Source organism: Xenopus laevis, chromosome 5S, assembly GCF_017654675.1.
Source record: "Xenopus laevis strain J_2021 chromosome 5S, Xenopus_laevis_v10.1, whole genome shotgun sequence".
NCBI lineage: Eukaryota > Metazoa > Chordata > Amphibia > Anura > Pipidae > Xenopus > Xenopus laevis.
Window position 1 is genome coordinate 63,830,770 of NC_054380.1, and position 24,081 is coordinate 63,854,850.

General features: G+C 37.8%; 1 protein-coding gene across 1 annotated transcript; it reads right to left on the reverse strand.

Annotated features, from left to right (window-relative positions):
- Positions 1 to 3,198: 3,198 nt before the first annotated feature.
- amd1.S (adenosylmethionine decarboxylase 1 S homeolog) lies at positions 3,199 to 19,817 on the reverse strand. The gene is made up of 9 exons (XM_018265395.2): positions 19,315 to 19,817; positions 13,542 to 13,628; positions 12,853 to 12,979; positions 12,037 to 12,139; positions 11,756 to 11,798; positions 10,693 to 10,837; positions 9,728 to 9,820; positions 6,035 to 6,190; positions 3,199 to 5,224 (listed from the first exon to the last, which is right to left on the reverse strand). Exons 1-9 carry the CDS (start codon positions 19,428 to 19,430, stop codon positions 5,087 to 5,089), a joined length of 1,008 nt encoding a protein of 335 aa, XP_018120884.1. The 5' UTR covers positions 19,431 to 19,817; the 3' UTR covers positions 3,199 to 5,086.
- Between the last annotated feature and the right edge of the window lie 4,264 nt (positions 19,818 to 24,081).

The window sequence follows — 24,081 nt, forward strand, 5'->3', positions numbered from 1 at the left end:
GTAATCCTTATACAGTAAATGGTGCTTAGTGATGTAATTTCTGTGGCTCACCTGAACTTGGATGTTATATTAAATATAATATATAGAATATAATAAAGTATCCCCTTTTATATAGTCACAGAATGCCTCGGTGACATAATATCCTTATATTTTACAGCAGGGGGTACATTATTCACTATACAAACCTGATAAAAACCCAGGATCCAAGCTTTCCAGATACTAGATCACAATCCTGTATCCGAAGAAATGAATGAAGTTTACAATTTAACATTAAAATTGAGCTTTAATAGTTTTACAGTGGGTAAAATATTTAGAGCTTTGAATTTGGAGCGACTGATTTTCCCAAAGCTAAATTGGGTGAAAAAGTTAAGTGCTTTATTTATAACCATAAGAAAATCTTGTTCATGAATTTGAATGCTGGAATGGTTGACATTGGCTAGGGGCTTGATGGCTAAGACAAATAAACTGGGCAATGGGGCAAGCCTGCCTTGTGCCCCTCTTTATAGGGTCAGCAAAAAAAATAACTTATAGTTGTAGTTTTAGGATTCCTATAAAGCATTTTCAAAATTGTCAAAAACAGTTCCAAACCCCTTTCTACACAGTATATAAAATACAGTGGAAATCCGCATGACCAGTAGGATGTGGTTATATGGGTTAATTGTTAGCTGATGTTTGTCTTCTGGGTACAAAGTCCGACTTGTTCAGGTTGATCAAGTTGTTGTTTGATCTCTATGGGCCCATCGGCACCATTTTGGCTTTAGAAGAGTAAGTCCTGCAAAAAAAAAGTACAGTTTGAAACCTACTGAGCAGTTTGAAGCTGATTTTTTTTTTCTTGTTTTAAATAGGAAATAGCAAATAAGAAAAAGGAAAAAAAAGCTAGAACAAAAATGGTTAAATACACATAGGGGTCTGGTATAATATTCAAGTTAAGCAAAACTAGTTGCAGGTTATTAAATTACAAATCATAAAATTGCTGCACTAACTGCATGAAATAGTGGAGAGAAATAGTGGAGAGACAAGGTTATTGAGAGACAAGGTTATTGTAATCATGTAGTGTCCCTGAACATGTACAGTTTAACCTTTAAAGATTTAGCAAATAGTGTGTTGGTTTATACATGTTGCTGCTTTATGGAATGCCAATAATACAATCTCGTTCTTTAAAGTATTCTAAACATTAACACTATAATAATCTAAAATCCACCCATTTTATTAGCACACACACAGCAAGTGAAGGGCACACTTCTTAATTTAAATGTTTAATGCCAAAATGTATGGTTTGTTTAAAGAGTTGTCCTTGAATACAGGCATTTTAACGGTTATACGGTAGATTGCTTACTGGATTCATTTTGTGTTCTGTGGCAGACAGTATTCTAAAGTCCTTAATGTAACACAAAATATACTTCAGTGTATAGGGTTAAACCCAGAATAGTACATTTTACAGCAGGTCCTAAATATACTTTTTTACATTTAGACAGATTAAAATGAGAATTCTTAAAAAAAAAAATGTGTTAAACCCAAGTAATGTGAATTTCTTAATGCAAAGCTCTGACACATCCTCAAAGTACAAGTAAAATATAATGGGGGTCACAGTGGTCAAAGTCAAAGGATTTAGCCAATCTAATGCCTTAGGAGTGCACACATTTTACACATCTTGCTAATGAAAAAAGCATACACATTCCCCTCATTCAGTGGTGGGCAAAATGTATTTCAGGTACACGCAAGACATATGCCAATTAAATACTTGTGTGCATGGCAACATTTGTTGGGTGCAAGAGTTTTTCTTAAGGCAATGACACGAGATTAGTCGCCCCATGATTAATCTCCTCTCGCAAAGGAGACTATTTTCCTTCAAATGCTTTGATAGCAGATACCATGTGAAACACCACTGGGGAAACATAAGTGCCACAAAGTTTGCTTAGAAGGAAACGTCTGGCTACCACATTTGTTTCCCCAGAGGCGATTTACTGATCAAGCATTTGGAGGAGAGTAGTCGTCTGTGCTAGAGATCAATCATGGGGTGACTAATCTCAAGTGTCATGGCTACACACAGTGGCTAATAGAGTACTTTATCCAACCATTTTGCCTGTGGCCTGTACAGACCGAGTATGACGGATCGTAAATGGCAAACAATCAACCAGCAGGTGGATAAACTGTTTTCTCTCCTGCCACAGTACCACTAATCAGATATGGTGTATCAGTAATTGGAATTTTCAAACTTCAGATCCCTGAACCAACTAAACAGAAAGGTTGGGATCTGTGACCTGTATACACCAAAACCCACATTGTTCTGTACGATTTTATGGAAATGTGTATTGACGGTGGCTTGAATTCAATGTTTGAGGGTCATCTGACAAACTGTCTGTAGCCCCTAGACCCAAAAAGAACAATCTTGCTTTTATTAGTCCACCAAATATTGTGCCATTTCTCTTCAGGCCAGTAAATGTGTTTTTTGCCAAATTGTAACCTCTTCAGCACACATTTTTTTCAACAATGTGAATTTGCGGAGGATTTTTGCAGATAGCTTGGCTTCACATAGGTGTCTTCTATTTGTAACAGTACTCACAGGTAACTTTAGACTTTTTTTGATCTTCCTGGAGCTGATCATTTGCCATTTTGGCTATTCTTCTAACCATTTGAATGGTTGTTTTCCATTTTCTTCCTCATCTTTCAGGTTTTGGTTGCCATTTAAAATCATTTGAGATAATTTTAGCTGAGCAGCCTATAATTGTCTGCACTTCTTTATATGTTTCCCCTCTCCAATAAACTTTTTTTAATCAAAGTACGCTGTTCTTCTGAACAATGTCTGAAAGGACCAATTTTACTCAGAGAGAAATGCACTATAACCAGCATGCACAACATTTGTTGCCTTCCAGTTTTTTTCCCAGAATAAATGACATCACTAACTGAACGCCACACTGCTATTATTTGGAACAAGCTATTAATTTGAACATTGCTATTATTTGGAACAAGCCTCAATGATGAAATATGAAGAGTGATAAGCATAAGAAACAATGGAGTTAATTGAAAATCTAAAGTTACTCCTAGGGCCTTGCCTGACTGCAAATTCTGAAATGCTCTTTTTGCCTACTTTAATAAATGTGGTTATTTCCTGTAAGATTCCAGTAGAGCGGAATGGTGTTCTGTCTGTGTGAGGTATCAACACTACATGAATATCAATTAGTAGCAACAGAGTCAAAATAATGTATTAAGCACGGTTTTATTTAAGCATTAGGTAGATGGTACAGAGATATTCAGTACATTACAATTGATCAGAGTCTAACAAAGAGAATTGAGACAAATTCCCCTCTCCCCAAGAGAAGATCCTTTTTTAGTTTTCAGTTGTTTCTTTTGATGTGTACATAGTACCGAGGGTATGATTCAGCATAGTGCAATATAATGGACTTGTCAATGTATCAACCCTTATAGAAAATGTTTTCACAAACCAATTGACAGAATTCATCTCCCAACAGGTTTTACAGGCAAAGGAATCATGTGACTTAGTTCAAAGGCAGTCAATTGCAAGGTCTGTCTGGGATGTCCGCACCATGAACATGCTCATACTCTGAAGCACTAACCACTGCACTAGCAGCCCATTTTTAAGGGGTTTGTGTTATTTAGACAGCAAGAACTTTAACTATGCAAAATATTGGTCCTCAAAAATAAGCACAAGAAATATCCTAGAGGAGCAACAGAACGCTTTGAAAAAATGTATGCTTAAAAAAATAACAGATGTTACAACCCCTATTTCAAGGCAAGCATGTTGTTCAAAACACTATAAAAAAGTGTTGACAAAGACATATGGAATAACTGAACTATATGCAATAAGGATATAGAACAGTATTACAGAAAGACAGTGGGAATGGTCAAAAGAGTTCAATTCAGAGCTAGGCACATTTTTGAAAGCCTTATCTAACCGTTAGGGTAACCAACAAGTAATTTCCAATTGAATTATAAAATACTTAAAAACGCCTTTGAGATGTCCCAATGTTCATTACATAAAGCTACCAAATCATGGTATAAAGGAAATCACCAAACCAATTCACAAGGGTGAGTGGATGAGGTTACAGCACTGTCAAATACAGCATAGTAGTCACATGCTCAAAGTCACAGGTTTCTTTTTTATGCAGGATAAAAATGCATTGATTTCAAATGGGATGCAAACTGGAGCAGGATCTGGGCTGGTTTACAGTATATTGTTTACACAAATTAGAAACATCTAATGTGAAAGTTTTGCAGAGAACAATATAGTTAGGACAAAAGGCCTGGATCAAGTTAGAATTCATGAGGTTAAAATTTCCTGCATCACTTTATCCTATCACTAGCACATATTGGCCATTTTAATGAATTATGCTCCTGTAACAAGCCTAGCACCCTCAATACAGTACAATAAAATAAACTGGAAGGATATAAATCTGTCTCCCTAAAAATACACTCTTGATTTTAAAATAAAACTTTTTTGTTTTTAAACAGTTAAAAGAAAACTTATGGTCCTGCAATACAGGCCTAATTGTACAAGAACACCAAGCCTGCAATTTAATTATTTTAAGGGTCAGGCCACACAAGCAGATTCAGGGAGATTAGACACCCCAGCGACAAATCGCCTCTTCTTCGGGGGACAATCTCCTCGAACGGTCTTCCCCCTGCCGGCAAAACGGAAATCAACTACGGCAACTAATCTCCCCGAATCTGCTTGTGTGGCCTGACCCTAACAAAATTAGGGTGGGCGGAAACCTTGTCTGTGGTGAACTTTTGGAGACACCTGTAAAAAACAGATGCATTGTGTAAGACAATGTGCATTTTTACATGTGCTGTTGAGTCCCATACAGTCTGTGTTTAACGCATCTACATGCACTTTAATTTCACAGCAAGAGTGGCATAGAATACCTACACACTGGAGAGAGCATTCATGCAAGTTATCTATCTCCTCGTTATAATAATGTATACAATTTAAACTCATACTAGGATTATATTTAGGGCTTCCAGCAGCTACTAGGTGATGGATGTAGAAAGCATGGCCCCTGGTATCTAAAAAGCACCCACCACCTCTACCATTAGTTTTCTTTTTGCGTTTCTTCATAATTTCTAATCAACTCTGCTGTGGCTGGATCTTGGCAAAACTGGTGAAAACAAAATTGTAGTCATTGAACTGCGCAAATTGGCGATCCAGACGTCTAAAGCCTTCAGTCTTCTGAGCGCAACTGAATGCTGTACGACATTTGGAACTCTAAAAAACATATGTAAAATTCCATTAAAAAATGCATATTAGACCAAACTTAAAACACACTTGTATTTTCTATACCTACTTAGCTATCCCATTAGAATACATTAAATTGATCTAATTTCTAATATGTAGCCCATTTCCCCAACTGTTTACAAGATAAGGTCCTGCTATCTGCCATACTGGTCCCATCAGTCCATGTTTATGGTATATACTAGTTGACATGCTTAGGCTGGTTGGCAGCTGCACGTTCTGCATTGGGTGCCAATTAGAAACCAGTACAAGTAGTTCTTAAGTAATTTAAGTGATAGGTGGCATTGAAATTGGGATCCCACAGAACACTGCACAGCTGGCAATCTCGGTGGGTTAAGCCTGATCACAGGTTATGCACTAGTCTCCCTTCTTCTGTAAAATGGCTTCCATGGGGTTACAAGACTGGCATAAGCAATGGAGGTGAAACACTCCAGAGGAGCTGGTGCTCTGGCCATATAGCAGCTGCAAATTTACTAAAGTCACGTAAGTGTCTATCACTGCTGTTTCATGCTGCATCTGAGTGGTGCCCTGTATACAGATTTGCTGGTTCTGGATCTTAACTGCACTAGAATAATGCTTGTATATTAAGTTTTAGAGGTGGTATCTTGATTGAGGGGATTCCATAGACTAATCAATGGCAGAAGTAGCCTTTAATAAATAGAAAAAAAGTTTCTCTGAAGGAAATGGTCTTCAACTAAAACAAGACTAGTTGAAATTACAGCTTCTTTTAGAGGCATAGAAGGATTACACTATTGATTATCAATATGTTATGTAACTCCATACCTGATTAACAAAGAGGGTGGTCACAAATTTCCTTGGCTTGAAAACATCCACAACTTTACTAATCAGATCATCGTAGGTTGTTAGAGATACATTTGTTTCAAAACTAACATATGAAAATTCTGGTTCTGGAGTGATGTGAATAGTCCAGTAAGTTCCCTATGAAGAAAACAGTGGATTGTCAAACATACAACAATCCCATGCAGTGGTCAGTTTTCCAATAGGACTTCATACCATTTAGTCTCAATAACAGAAATTAAAAAAAAAATGCACACATTTCTAGGCTTTCAGATGTCAACCCCTCTGCCAAGAAATAGGACACACCGGCACAACATGGGTAGTAATTCAGCAGGTAAAACCTTGCTTGTTTATTGCGGATGTAACGTTTCGGGGCGTGACCCCTTTCTGCCAAGGCAATAGCTTTACTTTTCCTTCTGCATTAAGTCTTAATGTTATAACTGTTAACAGGAAAACATACAACTTTCAATTAGTTGGGGTTATGCAAGTATTTTTTCCTTTTTTACACAGCCATACCATCATAGAAAGCACATGTTGCAGGGACCAGCTCCCCACTCCCCCTAAAGCTGGCCATAGATGCAAAGATCCAATCGTACAAATTGAGGATTCGAACAATTTTCGGACTGTGTGTAGAGTACCGACATTTTTCGTCCGGCAGAGATTGGTCGTTTGGGCGATCGGACAGGTTAGAAAATTTGTCGGCTGCCGATAATATCTCTGCGTGTATTGCCGATGGTACGATTTTCAGTGAGTGACTGTCACTTGCTTTGTCGGACATAGATATGGTACGATTGCCGTCAGGGGCAGAACATTGGCTGATCTGTTCTTTACTTCTTTATTTGATCTGAATGGTAAGACTTTGATCTGAATGGTTAGTGGTACGATCAGATCTTTGCATCTATGGCCAGCTTAAGTCTCAAAGTAATCCAGTACCTCCCTTAGCTTGTTCCATTGTAGAGTGATGGGACTTCAAGTACCAAAATCTGTCACTTCACAATGGAACAAGTTAAGGGAGATGTTGGAAAATGATTCATCAGAATAACATGGTTCCCTTTCAACTTGTGATATCAGGTATGTATGTAAAAAAAAAAAAAAAAAAATTATATACATACATACATACATACATACATACATGTGTATGTATGTATGTATGTATGTATGTATGTATGTATGTATGTATGTATGTATGTATGTATGTATGTATGTATGTATATATATATATATATATATATATATACAAACCAAAATGCAATAAGGTCCGCACTCTCAGGACTTCTTAAAAGGAATAAATGATTTATTGTAGAAGTTACAGACTGACGTTTCGGCCTGGTCCCAGGCCTTTCTCAAAGTAACAATTCAATATTGAAAATGCATTTTATACACATGATAAGGCGGGCAAACAACAGTCTGATTGACGTGATGTAATCGTCAGCATTTAGCGACTGCCAATCAAACCAACTTTCATTGCTGCACACAAGTGTTGCTTAAATGATTAATTTATCTAAGCCCATTATAGGGAACCAAAAGGCTACTTTTAAATAACAGTTTAAAACAAAGTTAAAAACAAACCACAGTGTTGCAATGTTACTTACTGAAATTATTATAATAAAATTGTAACAATCAAAGTGTTGCTACTGTGTATAATACATGAGGATCTAATAGAACGAGTTGTCCATGTTTTATTAGATCCTCATGTATTATACACAGTAGCAACACTTTGATTGTTACAATTTTATTATAATAATTTCAGTAAGTAACATTGCAACACTGTGGTTTGTTTTTAACTTTGTTTTAAACTGTTATTTAAAAGTAGCCTTTTGGTTCCCTATAATGGGCTTAGATAAATTAATCATTTAAGCAACACTTGTGTGCAGCAATGAAAGTTGGTTTGATTGGCAGTCGCTAAATGCTGACGATTACATCACGTCAATCAGACTGTTGTTTGCCCGCCTTATCATGTGTATAAAATGCATTTTCAATATTGAATTGTTACTTTGAGAAAGGCCTGGGACCAGGCCGAAACGTCAGTCTGTAACTTCTACAATAAATCATTTATTCCTTTTAATATATATATATATATATATATATATATATATATATATATATATATATATATATATATATATATATATATATATATATATATATATATATATATATATATATACATACATACAGTAGATATATATATATATATACATACACACACACACACACACAGTTCAGAAGTTCAGAAAGTGTTTATGCATCTTTTCTACATACAAGCAGAGAAAATAAGTATTGAACATAAAAACCTTTCTTTTCCAGTGAATATATTTCTATGGGGCTACTGACATGAAATTTACAACAGATGTCAGTAACAACCCAAGTAAACCACACATATGAAGAACTCAAAACCAATAAGTGCAGAAATTTTGAAATTAAAGCAATCTGTTGCTGGGGTTCGAATTACCCTAGCAACAATGCACCAATTTGAAAAAAATGGAATATGAAAAGTAGAGGGTCTGAGGAGAAAGAGGAGTAATAAAAAGTAATAACACATTTTATATATAAATAATAAATCAATCACATTTAGATGGGGTAGTGACCCCCATATGAAAGCTGCAAAGAGTGAGAAGGCGGCAAATACAAACATTTAAAAAGTTGCTAGAATTAGCCATTCTATAAACTGAAAGTTAACTTAAAGTGATACTGGCATTAAAAAAATTATTTTTCAAAATATTAATGTACATCAAAAGTTACCTATAGCTCATGTTGATAATTTTTCACTGATAGGGCTGCTTTTGTAAGTAATTATCACTTGAAGTTCCTATACCTGACTGCCCCTTCTTAACATTTCAGAGTTCCTAATGTTAACAGACTGCTGAAGCTCAAATATGGCAGCACCCTCAAGAGAGGAACATGAGGGATCAGATGAGTAATGTAAAAGCATCTGTAAATACTTTTATGCCAAAATTAAAAATAGCATGCAAAGACAATATTGTGATAGAAAAAAAATTCCTGGTGTCAGTATCTCTTTAAAGGTGAACTGCCCTTTAATTGTATGGAGCCTTGGGCCAGGCTGGGCACAATAAAAAGCACTTGGGACGCAGAGACTCAGATCATTACAGAAATTGACATTAAAACATGGATACTCGTGCTCTAGAACACTTTGGAATTTTAGAATCTCAAGTTTCATGGAGCATTACAAACCAACAAGTGTGTTTGTAAGGTGAACAACGGATTCACTACCTCTAACAAGGTCAGTTTCAGAACGGTTACTAAAGGCACCGTAAAGGTGTATATCAAGTGAAGTATATATCTTGCTTTTACACAAAGCAAGGAGGATTCTTGAAAATCCTTATGCAAAATCACTAATGGGTTGCCAATTTCTTAGGCACCCCAAAGAAATCCTAATTGCTAAACTGCTTACTAGAAAACACTCCATCTTCTTAAAATATTTATTGGCATGTGGTAGTGTTGCCATATTTTTGAAATTAACCAAACATTCTAGCTCCGCCCTGGGCAAGTGCTTGTGCGGTACAGAACATCTTCGCTGATTTCTGTACAGCCCACGCACTCAGCATCAATAGGCACAGGGGATGCCTGAGAACAGGGTAGAAGACTGAGGCAATTCTCACACTCATTCAATTAAAATATAGTTTTCTTAAAAAGTCAAAAGAAAAATACATTACTTACATCTGATTTCATCCCATTCATTGAATAACCACAAGGGCTGAACATTGTAGCATCAATGACAGAACCTGGTATCAGGTCACGAATTCCACTCACCTGGGAGAAAGTACGTAAAATATTTACACTTCTTACAAAAACAAGTCAGCAAAAAACTACTACCTTACAAAAAATAGCGGCAAACCCATATTGAAAGTGTCCAAACTGATGGGCACCATATCTGGTCAACCAAGGCTTCTTCCACTGTGCATGCTTCTGGTCAAGGGTTGTTGCCAAAAAGCCAGGACCTTGGAGTGACTTTTTCTAAATGGTGACCACCAACCTAGCTGAACTGCTTTTTGAATAGCAGGGCAATTGTTGGGAGTCTGGTTTGTGTGCTGGAGTGGGACATGTGCAGAGCAATGTTCTGTCTAAGGTGTGTGCTCTCACACAGTTTGAGGTCAGTGTAAATTGTGGTGCATAGAAAGAATTTGGCATGGAAACACAAAAATTTGTATTAATTCTGACCTGAGTTTAAATTGAACGCACAATATATATTTTTTTGAGTACATAGCAGAGAAGGAATTAGAGGGCACATTAGTGCAGGACTTCTACGTTACAATATGTACCGGTATAGGACCCGTTATCCACAATGCTTGGGACCTGGGTTTTTATGGACAACAGATCCTTCCATAATTTGGGTCTTCATACCTTAAGTATACTAGTAAATCAGTTAAACATTAAATAAACCCAATAGGCCCAGTAAGAATTAATTATATCTTAATTTGGATCAAGTATAAGGTACTGTTTTATTATTACAGTGAAAAAGGGAATCTTTTTTGAAAATTTTGATTATTTGGATAAAATTGAGTCTATGGCCTTTCTGCAATTTAGAGCTTTCTGAGAAATGGATTTCTTCATTAATTTATAGATGCAATCTCAAATCTGAAAAGCAGTGACAAAGCATAAGGCTGTAAGAAAATTAAACTTACACGAGTGACATCATTTGCAGTAACACCCTCTTTCATGTAGAACTGGTCCATAACTTCTGGGTCAAGCTCACTCATTAGAATTTCCAGTGTCTGATCTGGTTGATTGATAACATATCCATCTGGAATGTCCAGAGTATACAAATACCTATGAATAGGAAAACCAATAATGATATGCATTTCTTTAAAGATTAACAATTTATTTTATGATAAGACTTGTAAGAATGTAGTTTAATTAGCAAAACCATGCACAGGCAGTTTGGAATTTCACAGCATGATGTTCTTCTGAAGGTGCAAAATGTATTGCTCTGAAGGTGCAAAATGTATTGCTTTAAAAATGTAATTTCAACTAAAAGAAGTCACTGCTTCCCAAAAAGAATGTTAGAAAGTGACAAAGGGCACTTTAGGCCGCTTCAATAACTGGCAACTGGCTACGTAAAATGACAGGGGAAAAAACTACAATTGCCAAAGTCTTACACTCAGTGGTAGAAATTGATTTGATAAGACTACATCAAAAGGCTTTTAATTGTTGTAATTCCTATTCACCACCTCTTTGAAATAAAACACCTATTTACCTTAGGATTCAGTGAGAAATTCAAATTTCTTTTACACAGTTAATACAACTTAGAAATTAAAATCATCTTAAATTACAAATTATGAACAGGTTTTACTAGGATAATGGCACATTTTGTGACCATCCCTGCAGATTGAAAAGCTAGTAAATTAAAATGGTCTCAAATCAGTGTCCACATAAGTAGCGGGGTACTGTATTTTTTGGGCTCTTACACATAAGTGCAGGCCCAGATGCAGGCAATTCTCTGTGATGCGGTCCTCATGCTGCATTCCACCTGCGTTCAGTGCTTACAAGTACCTGTCTATGTATGGGCTCATTTAAATGAATAGAATGTGTTTCTTGCAGCACGTTCCTGCATTAAAACTGACCACAGTGTGTAAGAGTTTCAAATCAAGAGCTTACACTTCTTACCTAAGGAATTTTGCATCTGGGGAAAAAATTGTTCTAATTTGCATTACCAGTTCTCATCGGTTTAGTAAAATAAACACTTACCAGCAATCAGAATTAATTCGCCCCATGCAATATGCTGCTCCATCTGTAAAGAGTAATTACAAATGTTAAGCATAATATAAATATATAAGTATTTCCCTGTCAAACACTAGATGCATAGGCCACACGAAAGCATAATTGAAAACACTGACAAAATGGCACATATTCAAGGTATTAAATGTGATTCATAGGGATTCATCCTAAACAGTGGGTAATGATTCACAAGAACTATATTAGCTTCTAGATTTGGCCATTAGTTTAATTGAAGTTTGCCATTTACTTACTAGGGAAAATTTGATTTAGGAATTCAACTTCTTCCTGAAAATTCCTATGCGGGTATTCTTGATGGTTTGGTTTCATAAAGTTCTTGCGGGAATAAAAAAAGTTCTGGAACACAGGAATAAATTAGCAAATTACATTTCTTAATTCAAACTCCTACCAAGACTTCAAATGGAAATTCTTTTAGAATTTTTGATTGTAAGACTCCTTCTACCAAGACTTACAATCAAAAATTCTGAAAGAATTTCCATTTAGGAAAAGGCAGTCAATTTCTACCGACAATGCAAATTTACTCATGTAGGACAGAACCAAAGATTGCTGCCTTTACTCCCACTGCCATTAAACATGGTGTAATCATGTCAGCAGTGGTGATTTAAATTGAACATTCATTGCTCAGTTAAACACAGAGACATTAGTGGTTTGATGAAAATTAAATAGTTTTACCTTCAAAACTACTAAGGAAGACTATATATTAAAAAACTGTTCTCAACAAGCTTAGCAGAACAAAAGAAAATCTACCATGTTATTCCACAGCTAAGAATTATAGGGCATTTTATTCAATTAGCACCATTACACCATATCACCCCGAATAACTATATTCAGAATGGGACAAATCCAGGCACTAAACTATCATGATCAGAAAGCACAAGTTATATTTTTAGCTTGTTTTTTAACTGCTGCATGCCTTCCCAAGCATGTGGTGTAACAAATCATGCAGAGTTCTACAAAAACTGCATAATTAACACCAGAAAAAGCCAGAAAAGGAACAAAATAAATGTCTAAATTCAAGAATGTATTTATATAAAGCGGTCCTCACGTACTTGGATGCCATCAAACCCACAATATTCTCTGGCGAGCTGTAACAGGGGAACCAGTGCTTGCAGTAAGAGGGTGGTACCACATGTCTTCAAAATGAAACGTCTCTTGGAGACAAACATGCTACTCTCACTGTAAGAAAGAAATCAGTAAGTGCATTAGTGTGTCTGCATATAATGGAGCATAAAAGCACATTCTTCACATCTTCAACAACAGAATGCATAATGTTCAATGTAGCACATCAAAGAGAGAAGCCAATGCTCTCCCATCTGCTGTCATTTCTCTGTACCAACAGGAACAGCACCTGTCTGTGTGCAGATACATGAAAGTGTATTTTGGCTCAAAAATATGAAAGCATGCATTTTTCGCCAAAAAAGTATCTTACATTGTAAATGCCCAGATTTAAGTGTTAAGCCCCAATATGGCAGGTAGTCATGTGAATGAACAATCTACACTCTGAGATGTGTACTTTGCATATCATAGCAATAAAAAAATGGTAACAAATAATGTACAAGTCCACACACTAACCTTTGGGGAGGAAATAGGCGACCTAAACTGAAACGGTAATATACTAAATGAGGTATTTTACCTGGCACTTAGAAGTAAAAACCATCTATATCACAAATCAACTTTCAAAAGTATTGTTAAAAGGGATACTGAAGTGTAAAGTCATATTATGCTTGTGAGAACATACCTGAGTACATAAGCTTCCTGCTTGTCAGTTTTCGTCACACTTATGATCAAACAATGCACACTCTCCAAAAGTTTGTCCCACTCAAACCTATGGGATAAAAAGGTCAAAACTATTTTTAGAAAGATATGAACAGCAGTTTCACCATCTTCCCGAATTCCTTGCAGAATTCGGAGTTGAAAACCATTTTTCAAAAGAGCAAACATTTCTTTTTATATTTAATTTTGAAATATGACAAGGAGCTGGACAAGGTGTTAAGTTTCCCAGGTGCCTTCAGTCTGGTGCTCTGATAAAGTCTGGGCACTCTTCACTGTATGCATATCAGCCCCCCCCCCTTTTCCCCTAGCAGCCTTTTACCAGAACAATGGGAAGGAAACCATATAAAAGCATCACGACACAAGATAACAGCTCCCTAGTAGATATGAGAAAAGCACTGCACAGTAAAATTCCAAGTTCCACATTACTCCTCCAAGATAACAGCTCCCTAGTAGATATGAGAAAAGCACTGCACAGTAAAATTCCAAGTTCCACATTACTCCTCCAGTTACATTATGAAGTGCTGGCTCTTTCTAAGGGCAATGGCACATGGGGAGATTAGTCGCCCGCAATTATTTATGAGCGACAAAAGAAAATTGCAGGTTGAAATTTTTTGGTAAAGAAATGTTATTATGAATAATAAAAATATATATGAATATCCATCCATCAAAACGGCTATCCATATGCAGCAACTGTTTTTAGGCACCATAGCAAAACTGCTTGCAAATATTAATCATCCTCTCCAGTGAAGCACAGCAACAAGTTTCTCAAATCAATTCTTTATCAAATTGATTTGTACCATGTAATAGTCTTAAAAAATATTACCACATGACTTACATTAAGAACTGCTAATTTGTGTTAAACTAGTCATGCCAAGCCTAACATACAAACCCACATCAATTAAAATATACTGCAATGTAATAAAGGAAAAGTGGTTTATTTACAGGAACAATATTTTCATTTAGTGGTGTTAATTCTTGGAAATTGTGGAACAAATCTAGTAAATCTGAAAGACATTAAAACTGCTGCCTGCATTGATGGACTAAGCTAAATATAACACTAAATAATAGATGAATAAATACAACTACAATAAAAATGTGAAAATAACAAAAGATAACAGGAGAGGCAAATACAATTGAATATATTACACATCCCCGCTGTTCTCTTCACTGTAGCTTGATGTACCATCTACTACTAATGTAGTAGTAATCAGTTCTTTTCCAGCCAAGACTTTTTCACATAATGCATTGCACACCCTCTTCCTTTACAGATCTGATCACAGAATATGCAAGGAACTATGGAAATGAACTAACCTGTAAGAGTCTCTCACAAGGGTGCAAGGAACTGTGGAAACAGCACACTGACTGCTTTATTTTTATTTTTTTAATAAGCAATTAAACGCAGCAGTGAATTTTATTCGTAAATTGGCACAAGACGTAATGATCAAGTGGTATGATGTGAAGGTTCATACGATTTTCGGACTGTGTGTGGATTGTCATGACATTTTTCATAACATTAAGATCAGTAGTTTAGTCGATCTGACAAATTAGATTTCTGTGGGCTAACAATAATTTCCCTGCATGTATTGCCTGACGATATTTAATCTGAATGGCTAGTTGTAGGTTAGGAAATTGCAACAAACAATTGTTCGTTGGACATAGGATGAAATCTGCACGTCCTTAGCCAGATTGAGGGTAAGGACACACAGGCAGATTTGGGGGAGATTAGTCGCCCCAGCAACAAATCGCCTCTTCTTCGGGGCGACAATCTCCCCGAACTGCCTTCCCGCCGGCTACAATGAAAAATCGCCAGCGGAATGGCACATGGGTGCAAGGAACTGTGGGCAACTTCAGAATTGAAGTGCCGTGAGTGCCATCCTGCCGGCGGGAAGGCAGTTTGGGGAGATTGTTGCCCTGAAGAAGAGGCTATTTGTCACCAGGGCGACTAATCTCCCCGAATCTGCCCGTGTGTCCTTACCCTTAGGTTTACATCTTTAATACAGCCTCTTCTTACATTACTGCGTTCTTATCCATTTAAACTAAAAAAAAATGGTGTTTGCCAATAGTGATGGTTAAAAAACATTTTTATTCATTAAAACACTATTCACAAGTGTGATTTTAAAATAGCATATCAGACAAACAGCCTTTTCCCAACTATGCAAGAAACAAGCTGCAGCATCAGGCTACATTGCAGGTGGACCTTAATTACCCATCAGCATTAATCTTGAGTCATGCAAATGTAGCCAATATGTATGCCTATCTCCTGCAGTTCTTCAGGTCTGTTGGTTAGGGGAATCACAGTTTTCACTGATATCAAGCAGTGATGGTGATATCATTGAAAACTGTGATTGCCCTAAACAGACCTAAAGGACTGCATGAGTCGAAAAATAGCATAGTGGTGGAGAAACCTAACATTTGCAGGACTTAAGATGAATGCCGATCAGCGATAAGTATGCTACCTAATGTGCACCTGATCCAGCAGCTGGTTTCCTGAGGGTAGGGGGAGGCTATTATTTGCCTGATATGCTCATTTAAAACCACCCTCGTTAGTAGCACAGTAATAAATAAAACGTCTAATGTTTTTATAACCTACACTATTGGTGCCTGACATTTGTGCTTTTGTTGACGGTCTATTAAGTATCTGGGGGGCTTGTCCCTTTAAAGGGGTTGTTAACCTACACTATTGGTGCCTGACATTTGTTCTTTTGTTGACGGTCTATTAAGTATCTGGGGGGCTTGTCCCTTTAAAGGGGTTGTTCATCTTCCAAATCTTTTTCCAGTTTAGTTATTTTCAGATTGTTCACCATAAGCAAATACTTTTTTTCAAGTGCTTTCCATCTTTTACCGTTTTCCCAAAATTTAAGTTTAAAGTTTAATGTCCATGTCTCTGGTCTGGCAGCTCAGGGATCCAGGAGCCGATTCTGAACTGTTACAATTTGCTACATTTATTTGATACAATTAGTTAATACATTTCTCAGCAGTATCTGTTGAATATTAGCAACTATTGTATCAATTCTAACAGCTGCCTTCAATAAAACTCAGGGATTTTGGTCAGCAGGGACAAAGATAACAAATTATTAGCAACTATTGTATCAATTCTAACAGCTGCCTTCAATGAAACTCAGGGATTTTGGTCAGCAGGGACAAAGATAACAAATGTATTGATTAAATGTATCAATTTAAAACAGTTACAATTTAGAACAGTCTGAGACCCCCCCCCCCATATCCCAGAGCTGGTTTAAAATGTGAAAAACAAAACTTTACCCTTCAATATTAGTAAAACGGTCACAAATAAAAAAAATAGAAAGTTATTGGAAAAAGTCATTTTTCAGGTAAAATAATGAAAAAAATGTATGTTTACCATTTTAAACCAGTACTTCAGTTTAATCTATAATTGCTACTTGGAAAAATCCATGACTACCAAGTATATTGTTGCAATATATCTGCAAACTATAAGCTTTGAATGCCAACTGGTTTTGTTTAAAAAAGCCAGGTTTTCAGATCAGGCATTTAACACAATGAATTCATTTATAACCTCAAAATCATCCTTCTGTTGCTTTATTTTCTGCAGGTTATGTTGCATTAAGCAACATAAAACATTACATCAATAGCATGACTGACTCCAGAGAAATTACAAGTAGGACTTGCTTTTTTGTTATACAAGGGGTTAAACCTGAGATCTGCAAGAGGGGCACATTCCTGAGATTAATTTGACCAAAGCCCAAGCGGATTGGCTGCTTGAAAATGACAAAGCAATAGGGCAGGGCTATGAAAAAGCACTCACGTGTATCTGCAGTAGGCACACACTTGCAAAAATGGTTTGTCTTGTAAAAGACAAGAACAAAGCCTTAGTACCCCTTTACGATTAATTCCACGTACAGGTTTTACCATTTTGGTATTCAATCAGAGACATAACAGATACAATGACAGATCCTGAGCATGCATTTTATTCAGAGGGAATATTAAGAGCAAATATAAAGAAGTACATTGTAATTTTGAGAACTGAAAAGGCCAGTTGCTATACAACACAAACTCAACATGTAACCTGGTGAATTATAACTTTCCATTTTACACCATGTTGATAAGCTTAGCCAACATTCAGGTCTGTGTCCAATCTTCACACTTTCATTCTATAGATCAAAACAGGTCTTGATAATAGGTGGCTGGACGGAGGAGGAAAACAATCAATAAGAGGAGCTCACCCCACAGTTACTGGAGAAGTAATATATCTTCCCTAACTACCTGCCAGGAGCACTGTGACACAAATTAAAGTCACTCCCAGATTTTTCAATAATTGAACTAAAAACAGTTTAAAAAAAAAAAAACTTTTATAAGACTGGTATGGAAGATTTCCTCATTAACGTTTAAAATGAGTGATTTGTTTCATCCATTATTAGCGGATCTATCACAAATAGTATTTCCAGACTGAGCTTTTTCACCAATTGATGTATCTTTACTAAAGATACATAAATACACAAGTTACTGATACTCTGTACCCTTATAAGGCCGTATAGAAGAGGGACGCCATTTGGCAACGTGTGCAAAGCAGGAACAGGCTCTGACCCAGAGACTCTCACTGAGGCAAGAACAGGAGCTGCAGCCCCACCCTCCCCACACATTTAGGATACATAGGCAGGATTTGAACCTGAGTTAGAAGACTCCTCCGTCTGTCAGAAATGTGGTTGGATTAAATTACACTGCTGGCATTACAGAATACAATTTAGGAGATGGAAATAGATGTAAGCTATCAAATAAGGGCATCAAAATATCAGTTATCCAAAGATTTACTATATATATATATATATATATATATATATATATATATATATATATATATATATAAACACATATATACATACACACATAGTTTGTCTATGTGACACGATTTCGAGGGATTAACCTTTTTTTTTTTAGCTGAAAACAAGAAGCACAATGAGTCTGGTTTCTGCCTGCTTATATTGGGGAAATGGTAAATATGAGCATGGGTATGGAAATATGGATAGGTATAATGGGATGACAGACATCAGTATCCCTTCAGAGGACTGTATGCCTAGTTCTTTAGCTTTGGTACAACAATGGGATAAAGGATGTAACAGCAGCAGCAAAGAACATACTGAATAAGCCTCACTGTCAAGTGTTAAGCTTTCTGACAGCAGTGTCAGAGGCCACACACAGAAGGCTATGGGTAAGGCAAGTGTTAAGAGGAACACAAAATGGAAGCTCCCAGGCTGCCTCATGCTCCAGTCTAAAAGGAATGAAAGGGGGGAGGGGGTGTCAAAAACTGGCAGCGCCTCCCATTCCCTGACACAGCACGTTAGCCTGTCTGCTCTGAGCACATGGGCAGCTCCCTACCTACCTAGCCCACTCCTAGTTACAATCTTACCTCAGGTTTCCCTACTGCAACAACAAAACGAATGTATGAATAGCTGTCTTAGGGGGAGGGGGGGTAGAATTTAGTAGGCCTAAACCAACAGGAGCCTGCATATACATGCGCCACTATATCCTATGGGTCTGTGGGAAGCTCCTAGTGGATTAGCACCGCAGTAAAAAGCAAAATGGATGAATGACCTTCAACCAAACCTATAACTGCATAGGAAAAATATTTGAGCTGCTGCGTTTGACAAGTAGTAGACCATATATATGAGGAAAGCGCTCAGTCTGACCAGCGTCATATACATCTATAATATACCACATGCATTGACAGCTCAAATCTACTGAATTCTCTTCCCCCGCCCCATTACCTTGGGATGTCACGGAGGTCCCCGGATCCTTTGCTCTCGTCCTGCTGACTAAACCACACTTCCAGCAGCTTCTCTGTTCCCTCAAAGAAGTGCGCGGCGCTCTCCTCCATCTTCATCTTCTCGACCGCCTCTCCCTCCTCCGGCAGCCGGAGACCCACCGACAACGCAGAAAATAACTTCAAACGGAAAAAAATAACTACCTGCTGATAATTTCTTACCCGGTTTCTTTTTTTTTCTGGTCCTTTACTTAAAAATAATTCTTAGCTTCAATTTATATTTGAAATGTAGCCTTTAAAGATTTTACGTCGATTATTACTTTATTGTAATTTTTTGGCAGGTGGCTTTCGAATATTATCGTTGATTTCTAGGTGTTGTTTATGATGGATAGTTAATTTCTCCGCTAAAGTCTCTTTTTTTTCCCTGTTTTATTCCCTGTTACAGAGAACGCGGTTGAGCAAGCGCTAGCTAATATCGCCGGCCATACTGTGTAAAGCAAAGCTCTGAACTCCGGAGCTGCTTTTTATACCCGGCGCGTCAGTGGGAGTGACGTAACCCTTTTTGAATTGGCTGATATAGTTCCGTAGTCCCTCAGCCTATACACTTGCTGCTCACTTTGCAATCGATTGGCTCATTTCAATGTGTCAAATTGTTTCCGCCTCTTCTTTTCTCTCAGTCGTTGGAGTGCTAAAGGCAGGCGAGTGAGTAGAAGTGGGCGGTGAATGTCAGTAACTGCGGATTAGTATTGGAGAGGAGGGGAAAGATTAATGGTTTTATATTGCCGGCCTGCAGCGTTATTTGCCTTCTATCCAGTATGAGGCAGTCATGACAAATTAGCTATAGGGCTCCCACTTGCTTAGGCCTTTCTTCTATTTTTCAGGGCTCGAAAAGTTTGAGGAGGCTGAGATTTCAGGTTTACTCTAAATTCTTTTCTTAAGAATGTTCCTTCTAATTGAAGAATGACTGCAGGGGTGTAACTACAGAGGAAGCAGACCTGTCTGCAGGGGGGCTCAGGAGGTATAGGGGGTTCAGGAGGTATAGGGGGCCACACCAGGCCCTAATTAATTAGTAATTTCAATATATTGGTCAAACAGGACAACCTCTAGAGAGTTTGGGGGCCTCTCAAATTATTTTGCTGTGGGGCCCAGTAACTGATGTCAGGGTAATCACCCTTTGCGAATGTACAATGCGACACAATCCAATATACCGCGCACGATAATCACATTCATTAGACCTGCAACAGTAAAAAGAAGGCTTGGTTCCAGTACTTTGTGCAATCATTAGATGCATTGAGCCTGCAATGGCCAAAACACACATTAATTATTGAAAAGAACATTGGTGAACACAATATATTTGTGGCTTAGCTAAACCTATATGTGCCCAAAAAAAATATAACCAGAGCTCACACAATTTCCAGTTTTGCTGACATCCCAGAGTCACAAGTATCATTGGTATTTTTTTTAATGTATTTGACATTTGAAAACTGGGCAGTTTTTCCAGAACTGACAATTAGCTGCCAAACCCAGTTCCAGATCACAAGTGGCAATGCGGTAAGAATATATGCATTCTGCAATGATACAGGGCCACACAAACCAGGGCAAGAGTTTTCAGTCTATTCCATCCCCCCTTTTTTAATGCTGAGATGCCAAACTGGTTTAAGGCTCCAGGTGTATTTTGGCCATCACCCCCCCCCCACCGACACACCCCCTTTCTCTAGAATTCCTTTGTAGAGAACAATCTCTTCAAAAAGAAACTCAGATACTACCAATGCCCAAACCATTGTGCTCTTTTGCCCTGTACGTTATCCACTTATTTAGTTTGTATGCTGTATGTGGCCGGGTCCCCCTTCCTATTATGTCTTTAACCAAACAGCACATACTATATTTATTTATTATATATATTTTGTCTTCCCTGTGTGTACTTTTTTGTAATGTAAAATTGTACAGAGATGCATCCATAATTGCTCTTTATAACTTGTTTAGCAGCAATGCCTCAATTTGGTCTGCCTTAAAGGAATCCTGTTATGATTTTTATGGTGTACTTTTTATTTCTAAATTACACAGTTTACATTGCATATAATTCACTCTACAATATAAAAATTGTATTCCTGACCCAACAAGTGTATTTTCTTTTTTGTTTTAATATCGGTGTGTAGGCAGCCATCTCAGGTAATTTTGCCTGGTCATGTGCTTTTAGACAAAAGCCAGCACTTTAGGATGGAACTGCTTTCTGGCAGGCTGTTGTTTCTCCTACTCAATGTAACTGAATGGGTCACAGTGGGACCTGGATTTTACTGTTTGGCGCTGTGCTTAGATCTACCAGGGAGCTGTTATCTTGTGTCATGGAGTTGTTATCTGGTTACCTTCCCATTGTTCTGTTGTTATGCTGCTGGGGGGGGAGGGAAGGGGAGATATCACTCCAATTTGCAGTACAGCAGTAAAGAGTGACTGAATTTAATCAGAGAACAAGTCACATGACTGGGGGCAGCTGGGAAACTGACAATATGTCTAGCCCCATGTGAGATTTCAAAATTAAATATAAAAGAATCTGTTTGCTCTTTTGAGAAACGGATTTCATTGCAGAAGTCTGCTGGAGCAGCACTATTAGCTGATGCGTTTTGAAAAAAACATGTTTTCGCATGAAAGTATCCCTTTAAGTAACTGCACATGATTGCGTTTACACCAAAACAACAGTGCTCATGAATGCAAGGGAACCCTGTAAGTAACACATGCATTGAGGAAGTTTCAGTTCCACAGTTCCATTTCCGTGCTGAGCCTACACACACTAAGCATAATGTGATGATATTAAAAAGCAACTTCTTGAGGTTTCGGGGGCGGACCCACAAGATGGCCGCGTTTTACTGAGCTCCTCAGCCAGAGCTTCAAAAAAGAATATACCTGAGTTCGATAGCTGCTCTAAAACGAGCACAGACATTCATAACTGGCAGAGGATATCTGAAAGACAAAGAACCAACATACCAACGGTCAGCTCACCTCCAAATTGCAGGCCCGGAACCGAGTGCTTCATCCACGCGGACCCAGACTGAACCGCTTCATTACCTGCACTAGACCACTTATACTAAAGACCTGGTAGGGCATTACTATATAAGCAGCAAAGTAAACTTAGCAAAGTCGGTCACGGGAGGGCGAGTATCGCGATAACACCAGAGCCACATCTCTACCCCGCCACAAAGGGATATTTAGGCCACAAAGCCTAAGGGGTATTTAAACTACGCACCTAATCTCGCGTTGTTGCGCAAATTAAACTATAAGACCACCCTGTTATCAGAGAACAGCTGTGATACTCAGAAATAAACCAGCAACGCCTCAACTCTGCACAGAATAAAGGCTTTACAAGTGCATCAATTAAGCCCCACTTTATAACATTAAGGTACATAAGCCACAACAGCTAAGGGGTATATTTGCCAAACTTTTACCCCATACTGAACATCTAGCAATACATGGGTGGAAACATGCCCTCCAAATACAAAAAAGATCTAAAATACTGTATTACTCAGACCTCAACTCCTGGATATACTTTATAATTGACTTTAATCATAAGTGGGCAACCCAGCCCCAACCCAGACACCACAAGCTACAAAGTTTACCAGGCCTGGTCACCACATTGGACTGTGCTGTCAGTCATAAATTCAACATAAACCCCTCCAATACAGAGAATCTGCAGCAATAAATAACATAAGCGGTACATCATCACACATAACTGCTCTGGACAAATTATCTCTACTAACTATGTAAAATTATATGAATACCTTACCTACCCACAAACTGGAGCCAGCAAGGTGGGACATTTCTATATCATGAAATAACCTCACAAGAAAGGTCAGTGGGATATATCAATCTAAGCAATTCTATTGAACTCTAACCTCATCCATCACCTAAAATCAGTATAATCTACAATAGTATGGAAATATTCCTGGGACAAAATCCCACAATGCCACAAAGAGTTACCAAATCCAAACTCAAGGGAAAAAAGCAACAAGACTCCAACACAACTACTGCGGAACTGGAAGCCCCAAGCTCACCTCCTGCTCCACAAACCCAAAATCAAGAACTACTTCAAGCCTTAGAACCTCTGCTAGATCAAAAACTTGCGGGAATCAAAGAATCTGTTACTGAGACATTCCAACTTACAAACCAGCTGCAGTGGATGACCGACGCTGATCAAAGAATCTCAGACCTGGAAGACAATCTGGACAAAGCAGAAACAACAATAGAGACGCAACAACATGAAACATGAAATTACAACTAGCAGAAAAGGTTAATGACTTGGAAAACAGGAGCAGGAGGAACAACTTAAAGGGATACTGTCATGGGAAAACATGTTTTTTTCAAAACGTATCAGTTAATAGTGCTTCTCCAGCAGAATTCTGCACTGAATCCATTTTTCAAAAGAGCAAACCGATTTTTTTTATATTCAATTTTGAAATCTGACATGGGGCTAGACATATTGTCAGTTTCCCAGCTGCCCCCCTGAAGGAATTGCGGTAACTCCTTCGACTTCGACATGGTAGAGAACATGTATGCTCCTAACACTGATAATAAATGTTTTCTTACAGATATCCTACAACGGCTTGACCCCTGGGGGGCAACTAATATCAAACTTGGGGGAGATGCAAATGCGGTATGGGATAGCTACATGGACAAATCAGGTAAACCTACCTCTCACTCCCATATCAGAGCTAAACCTTTACACACACTATGGGGCACATTTACTTAACTGGAGTGAATGAATAGAGGAAAAAATACTTTG